This window comes from Aulonocara stuartgranti (assembly GCF_965226115.1).
Source record: "Aulonocara stuartgranti genome assembly, chromosome: 4".
Taxonomy (NCBI): Eukaryota; Metazoa; Chordata; class Actinopteri; order Cichliformes; family Cichlidae; genus Aulonocara; species Aulonocara stuartgranti.
The window spans coordinates 35,130,903-35,138,905 of NC_138942.1; the positions used below are offsets into that span (position 1 = coordinate 35,130,903).

The 8,003-nt window shown below is 39.5% G+C and overlaps 1 protein-coding gene across 2 annotated transcripts; it reads left to right on the forward strand.

The window, feature by feature from the left end:
- Nucleotides 1–4,969: 4,969 nt before the first annotated feature.
- tac4 (tachykinin precursor 4) lies at nucleotides 4,970–7,590 on the forward strand. 2 transcript variants are annotated; one of them, XM_082531441.1, is made up of 5 exons: nucleotides 4,970–5,264; nucleotides 6,645–6,744; nucleotides 6,861–6,893; nucleotides 7,001–7,054; nucleotides 7,243–7,590. In XM_082531441.1, the coding sequence occupies exons 1-5, from the start codon at nucleotides 5,139–5,141 to the stop codon at nucleotides 7,275–7,277; spliced, it is 348 nt and encodes a 115-aa protein (XP_082387567.1). In that variant the 5' UTR covers nucleotides 4,970–5,138; the 3' UTR covers nucleotides 7,278–7,590. The 2 variants fall into 2 exon arrangements, with proteins under 2 accessions (XP_082387567.1, XP_082387568.1); XM_082531442.1 differs by having other exon boundaries at nucleotides 4,985–5,264; nucleotides 6,648–6,744.
- Nucleotides 7,591–8,003: the final 413 nt, after the last annotated feature.

Genomic DNA, 8,003 nt, shown 5'->3' on the forward strand with positions numbered 1-8,003 from the left:
TTAAAAAAGTGAACATGCACAACAACTTTGAACATGAGCAATAACAGTAACCCTGCTGAAACACACAAGCTATTAAAGTTAAGTGGTTTATAAATTAAAACAAGTGAATTTATCACTCAGCTGAATAGTTGCTGCTTTCACACTTAAGCAGGTTATTTCCCAACACCCCCCCCCCCCCACACACACACACACACACACACACAGAGGTGGAGCCCAAAGGAGTCGAGTGGAGTTTATAGCACTGCTCTGAATCCCTGTTGTAGTTTGCATTTATACTGGTGTGCTGTGCTGTTCAGTGCCGTATAAGGTTTGAGGAAGATAAATCCTACAGAATAACAGGGCTACATGTGAGGATTATGGGACTGTGGAAGGCTGGTGAGGTCAGGTGAAAACAGTTAACATCTGTAAAGACCATTAGAGCAATGCTGACAATGACAAAGACGGGCAAAAACTAAAATGGGAAGCAATCAAAAGACTAATACGAAAGACAGACAGTAAACAATTACAGACCAATATCTCTACTCCCACAGTTCTCAAAAATTTTAGAAAAGTTATTTGTTAATAGACTTGATAAATATATTGAGAAGCATCATCTCCTAAGTGATAACCAACATGGTAAAAAGGCCCACTTCAGTGGCAGTGATGGAACTTGTAGAAGGGATATCTACTGCAATAGATAATAAAGAATATACTGCTGGTGTTTTTATAGACTTAAAACAGGTGTTTGATACAAATGATCTATATTAATGAATAAACTAGAGAGATATGGTCTTAGAGGGATAGCAGACAAGTGGATGAAAAGTTACCTGGATGACAGAAACCAATAATGTAAAATCTAATCAGCTGAAGGTAGCTTGTGGTGTTCCTCAGGGCTCTGTGCTGGGCCCTAAATTATTCATGTTATATATAAATGACATATGTAGTGTTCCCAAACTGTTAAAATGTGTATTGTTCGCTGATGACACCACTCTGTGTTGCTCAGGTAAAAACCAGGAACAGCTTCTGACTACAGCGGAAAAGGAGTTAAATATATTTAAAACACTGGTTTGATGTAAACTTATCATTAAATACAAACCAAACAAAATGTATTAATTTTGGTACCAGACAAATGAAAGATTTATCTAAAATCAGGGTTGATGGAATTGAAATTGAAAGAATGTACAGTTAAAATAAATTCCTTGGAGTGATGATTGATGATGAGCTGAGCTGGAAGTCTCATATAAACCATGTGAAAACAAAAATGTCAGAAACCATTGATTTTCTCTACAAAACAAACATGTCCTGAACAAGAAATCATTACACACACTGTTGTTCTCTGTGCTTCCATATATGACTTACTGTCTATAGATACGGGCTAATGCATATAAAACAAATACTCTTCCCATTTTGGAGTTACAAAAAAGAGCTATAAGAATTATAAACCAATCAAACTATATAGAACCAACTAACATTTTGTTTATTAATCTGAATACCCTGAAATTTTATGATTTAGCTGAATATAAAATGGCACAGATAATTATAAAGCACAAAACAACTGGCTTTGCTGCAGTCAGAGAGAGTCAATATGACATAAGGGCAACAGATTTCTTTAAAAAGAACAAGATGAGGACGAACATAAAGCAGAGACGTGCTTCTGTTAGAGGAGGAAACCTGTGCAATAGTTATGACAGGGATTTAAAAAGGTGGAGTTCATTTCACTTGTTTACAAACATGTTTAAAAATAGATTATTAGAAAAATATATAATTCAAGAATGAAAAGAGCAAAAATAATAATACTGAAACTCTTGGTTGTTTTGCTTTGATTATTTTAATGAAATTTAATTTAATCGATTTACTTATCTAAGGTGGAAAGGTTTTTTATTTTGTTTTGTTTGTTTGCTTTGTTTTACTCTTTGCTTCGAGCCCTGTGTATATGAGCTGCATGCTAGAAGATCTTTTGTTAAAGCGTAATAAGCACATGATTCAGCCAATACCTTTTGATCAGCTTTGTCTCGTGCTTTCTCGCTTTGTGGTAGATCTTTATTCTGTATTCACTGAGATGCTAATCAATAAATCAATATTCAACTCAACATGGTGACGGAGACAAGGGATCACAGGAAGGCAAAAGAAATATCACTGAAACAAGACAGAGAGGGAGATGGTGAGGGTGGAAGAAATGATGAAACACGTGAAATCAAAGCAGGAACTAAAACTAACATAATGAATAAAGCAAAAAAACCAGGAATCCCAAAACATAACAAACTTCAAGAACAATAAAAGACAAACTCAAACACCAAGAACCCAAATCCTCGTTGGAAGTTGTTAAATCTGAAAGAATTATTTTGAAGCACAGATTGAACAGGTTGAGTCCATGCACGAATGTCAGCTACAACAATGGGAAAAATGTTGACACTGGTAGAAAACAAGCTACTGCATTAAGACTAACAGCCAAGCTAGATATAGTTCAAGCCTGTTACAGATGGTGCACTAATCAACAGACAGACAGAAAAAACTCACAGCTGCTGAGCTCTGCATCACTTTGAACACATGCTGCAACATGCAGCTACATCTTGAGGAAGATGAAGGTCAAGTTACATCAATGCACACAGCATATTGAGCATCAGACAGACAAAGTATGTGGGTTTGTTAGTTGGTTGAGACCAGAATCGGAGCTCAAAGAGTGAATAAAACTGCACTAACGCTCCTCCAAAATGGCCAGAAAGGCTTTGGCTACTATGCTAATTGCTAATTCGTTGCAATCTTCACCTTTTCACAGCTTTTACCTGAAAGCTGCTCATAAGAACAGCAATCGCTACATCAGAAATCATCAAAGCTACACACAGCTTCCTGAGGCTGTAGAGCTGTATAGAGCAGCACCTGCTATTAGACGAAAAACTTATAGACTAATGCAGTGTTGAATGGTGGCCATAGCATCGGCTATGTGGTGTAGGATAAGCTGCAGATTTAAAGCAGTAGTGTTTCTTTGTGAATTTAGTTGCATAGGCATGTTGCTAATTTCCAAATTGAGCATCAGAATGGTAAAAAAATGCTTTAAGTAAGATAAGTAAGAGCTACACCAGCAGAAGACCACATCAGGGCTACACCTGTCAGCTAAAAACAGGAAGCAATTCACACTGGCTTACCAAAACGTGACCATGGAAGATTGGAAAACCATTACCTGCTCGGATGAGTCTCAATTTCTGCTGCAGCATTTTGGTGTCAGCATCAGAATTTGGTGTAAACAGCATGAAAACATGGCGCCATCCTGCCTTGTGCCAGTGGCTCTGCTGCAGGTGGTGTACTGGTGTGGGGAATGTTTTCTTGCTGCAATTTTTTGCCCTTTAGTACCAACTAAGCATCATTTAAACACTACAGTCTACCTCAGGATCGCTCCTGACCTTGTCCACCCTCTATGACCATACTGTACTCATCCTCTGATGGCTGTTTCAAGCAGGATATGTCAGGAGCATGTCACAAAGCTCAAATCATCTCACGCTGGTTTCACAAACATGGCAATGAGTTCACTGCACTCAAATAACCTCCACTCTCAGCAGATCTCAATCCAATAGAGCACCTTTGTGATGTGGCGAAGCAGGATATTCACATTATGGATGTGCAGCTAACAAATGTCAGAAACTGGGTGATGCTGTCATGTATGGACCAAAATCTCTTTTCAGCCCCTTATTGAATCAGGGAGTCCAACCCGGTACTAGTAAGGTGTACCTACTGACGTGGCTGACTGAATTTTGTGCTTTCTTTATAGTAAATAAAAACATTTCCTTCAAATGTTGATACAAATCGATGCATCAAAATTGACCAAAATTCAGGAAATGAAATGTCTGATACTCACAGGTTCCTGGGAGAAGTCTTTCAGATCCCTCACATGTAAACACTTCTGGTCATGTGTCTCAAGTATGAAATCTGCCCGGTGTGCTTAACTCCTGTCCCAAAAGAAAACTCCAATTTTGCTCCATCTTTCACTCTCCTCACTGAGTCTTGAATGAAGAGCTTGTGTAAAGCTATTTTCCCCAAAAGGAAGTGAGCGCTCCTTAACTGTTGCTGAGAGATGAATCAGTTATGCCACATAAATAAATAAATAAATAAATAAATAAATAAATAAATAAATAAATATGTGCAAATTGTTTGCGTGGGTGTAGCTACTTGTGCCACTCATTAAAACACATAGAGGTGGAGACTGATTGATCAAATGGATACTAATAGCAGAATAATTTGTTGGTGTTAACAGCGTTTTTTCAAAGAGTTCTGGTGAGCTGAAGAATCCTGTATTGAAAATGAAAGAAAATTGAAGTCATAGGACATTCAGAGCAGAACCAGTTGAGTTTTACCCAGCGGGTGGGTCCAAACCCACATGTGGGGCTGATGCGCAATTGTGTGTTTGTCACAGATCAAGTCAAAGGATGGATTCTCGTCAGAAGCTGCACTGATCATGATTATAAACCCATCATAATACTGTGGCACTCACCCGCAGAGTCACACAAACAAACCATGAATACATCTAGCCCCGAAAATCAAATTGCACTGGGACAAGGCGACACGAACCATAAAGAGGGCACAAAACACGATTATGATCTGGTTCAGGGAAATATAACCGTGTCAGTTGGAGTTGTGATTTGGTTTGGCGTCTTGTGCTCAGCCTGTAAAATAAAGACACATCCTGTCTTTTCCTACGCTCGCACCATTTTTCTTCCTTTGGGTTCATCGAGCTGACATTTCAAAGGCACACTGTGTCATACATGGCTTTGCCACATTTTACCATAAGCGTGTGGGGTAAATGAAACAGAAGCTAACCAATCAGCACACCCATCCTTCACAGTTTGGGTCAGTTGGTTTTAGATTAGATGAAGTTTACTCACAGTCAACAGCTCATGAGTCAGACAGAGGGGTGGGAAAAAATCTGGCCTGCAGGATGTGTTCGGTTTAATACGAGGCTGCTGGAGGAAGCGGGGAGGAGCGAGCACAGGGCGTTTATAAGAGCAAGCACGGACCTCGCCTCAAGACCAGAGCACATAACCACGCGTGGACGGGTTGAATTCTGTTGGCTCCTGTATGCGTCCGAATCAGGGAGACTCTTCTTGACTATTTGCAGCCACTTCTATATTTTATTATTGTTGTTATTACTTTGGCATCCTTAGGTAGCCATGGAGACGCTGAAGTTTGTAGTAGTGATGCTGGTGGTCGTGCTGGTGCAGGTTTGCAGCGCGCTGGGGACTCCGCTCTCCGGGGAAGAAAACGACGGAGAAATGTGGACGGTGGAGGACTGGCAGGTACAACCCCCACCCCGACCCCTCAAAGAAAAGAAAAGGGAGAGGAAGAGAGACGCAGATTTGAGGGTTGCATCCCCATATTACGGAGCTTTGTAGAGAAAAAGATATTTTCTTATCAGAATCAAGTCTAAATTTGTTTAAGCTGTATAAATATTACAAAACAAACTTCTCTCTCTTTCTCTTCTTCTGCAGTTTCTTTGACTAACTTGCTTTTCAGCACCACAGACAGAGACCGAAAGTCCAACAGAGGCTGGAGGATCATCGCCTTATTTGTTAGAGCCAATCATCTAAAATCATCAGCAGCCGATATTAAAAAATAGTTCTGGTAATAGTTCTCTGTCGAATGTGCCTGCAGCTACAAATCCTCAGAGAAATGTGAACATGACAACCGAGCGTGTCCGCTAAACTGGTAATTAGATGGTAAATGGGCTCGTTCACGCTTTTCCACTCTAACCGAGCAATTCAGTGCTTCACACACACACACACACACACACACACACACACACACACACACACACACACACACACCTGGTCTATCTGACCTGGTCTATCTCCTCGTAAACATGCTAATTTCCTTTATTCATACATTTCACTTAAAGCCAAAAACTGAAGTACAGACAGTGAAGTGTGTTCAGTGACGTCAGACGCGTCACCGCTGGAATAGTTGAAAGCGAGGAGAACTCGTCCAGGGCAGAGACGTGTTCGTGCTGACTGCAAACTTTAGACTTTTGGAAATAAATTCACGCGTGATGCTGTGCTTTATATCTACGTGAGTGTGGCGAGCCTCAGTCTTCTGTTGTTGTGTGTGCAATTTTCTGGGACACATCTGCAGATCCGCTGAATCACATGCCTCCGAAATAAGAAAATCTGCGGTGGTTTATTTGCGATTTGACGCGTAGAAATGAAGGCCTAGCAGGCACAGATGGCGTGTTTATTACCATATTTAACAGCTGGAGTCTCAGCTAATGTCTCTGCTTCTGTGGCAAAGCATTTCAAAGCCATGTTCACGAGTAATTCTTACAGCTAAGATGTGTCATTCGGAAACATTTTAGAAGTCTGAGAAGTAGATGTGTTACAGGGTTATGAAGTCTCCACGACTACAAATAGTGTTTTGTGTGTTTGGTGTGGTATATCTATAGTATGTGGTGACCTTTAGTCCAGATGCTGGTGAAGAATTTTGTAACAGACTTTTATGAGACACAAAGAACGAGTGTATGCAGAGCTTAATACTCCCATTTCTGCTTATTTCCACAATCTGACTAGATCCTAGTATTTATATCAGCAATAACTTATTGTACTATATGTACGTGTGTGTGTGTGTGTGTGTGTGTGTGTGTGTGTGTGTGTGTGTGTGTGTGTGTGTGTGTGTGTGTGTGTAAGCAGGGTTACCCAGTGGAGAGAGGAATAACCATTCGTCTGGCAGATCTCATCAAGCGGTCCAAAGCGCAGCAGTTCCACGGTCTGATGGGAAGAAGCTCAGGTGAGCAAATAAACCAGCTCATAATTGTACTGCATGGTTTAGAGTTGATGATGTGCTCCACAGTCCTTTTTGCTTCCTGTAATACCCGAGACTTCTTTATCTCTTGCTTGTTTCAGGTGTATCCCACGCTGTGAGACTGGGCAGGAAAAGTGAGTAAGACAGATTAGAGTTCAACTTTTCTTTATTGTTTTATTTTGGTAGCGAGCCTAAAAATCTTTGTGTTCCTCTTTCTCTGTGTGTTGTTTTGTTTTTACAGGAAATAAAGGGGAGATGTTTGTTGGACTCATGGGCAGAAGGAGTTTAGGAGGAGGTAAATGTCCGGCTACAGCCACGTCTATTTGTATATAATGTTTGCTTTGCATAACTCTTTAGATAGAGAAGCGGCTCTGTTATCATGTTTGAATCTGCCATTTAAAAAGTGATTTTCAAGCTTGATTATAATCAAATCTAAATGTTCATTCTAATATTTGTTTTTGCTGTTTTCTTTCTGTTTTACAGACATGGAAGAAGAATTTAAATCGGACTCTTACTGAAGACAAAAAAAGAAAAGAAACCAAACTCCATTTCAGTTATAACGTCTTATTCAGCCATCCGTTGTTGACCAACAGGACACTGAGTATGATGCACTTTGACCGACACGGTCCAAACACCTGTTACAATGAGCTGAAATAAATGCTTTTAAAAATCGCTAACTTCACTCCCGTCGATCTGATGAACTGCACTGCTGTATGTTGTAGCTGATGATATCTTGCCACATTTAAACTTAATGCATATGTAAGTCTCGTGTCTTTTCAAAGGGTTCGCTCAGTTTGTGCCAGATTCATTAAAGATGATTTCATTAGCTAAGTGTGCTTTCTTTCTCTGTCATGCATTACTTGCAGAATATCATTCTCTCGTGTTCATGACCCCTACTGGTCCACTAATTCTTAATTTACGTTTTAATAATTAGAAATAAGCAAAAAAGATGTTTGGTGTTAATTGTTATTACCTATTGTTATTTAAACTCACTAAAATAAAAGTGGAATAGAAACCCTGAGTATACGAGGGCATTTTTAAGTGTATTTACAGGGAACCACACTAATATTCAGCTCTGCTTTAGGCTACATTTGCTTATCTAATAAGTAAATTAATTCATTAATTAATAAATATTTAGAATTTGCAACCGAAATAAACATTTGGTAACAGATGTTTTATTTAAAACACTGACAGGCACATTCTTTTCCCCTGCATCAGCCCTCTGTAAAGATATTACAATTAAT

What these genes read in the sequence shown, in the direction of transcription:
- tac4 (XM_082531441.1), top strand. Translation starts at nt 5,139, where the DNA reads ATGGAGACGCTGAAGTTTGTAGTAGTGATGCTGGTGGTCGTGCTGGTG. An exon ending in TCTGATGGGAAGAAGCTCAG is followed by an intron (nt 6,745 to 6,860) that starts GTGAGCAAATAA and finishes TGCTTGTTTCAG; the next exon opens with GTGTATCCCACGCTGTGAGA. An exon ending in TGTGAGACTGGGCAGGAAAA is followed by an intron (nt 6,894 to 7,000) that starts GTGAGTAAGACA and finishes TTGTTTTTACAG; the next exon opens with GAAATAAAGGGGAGATGTTT.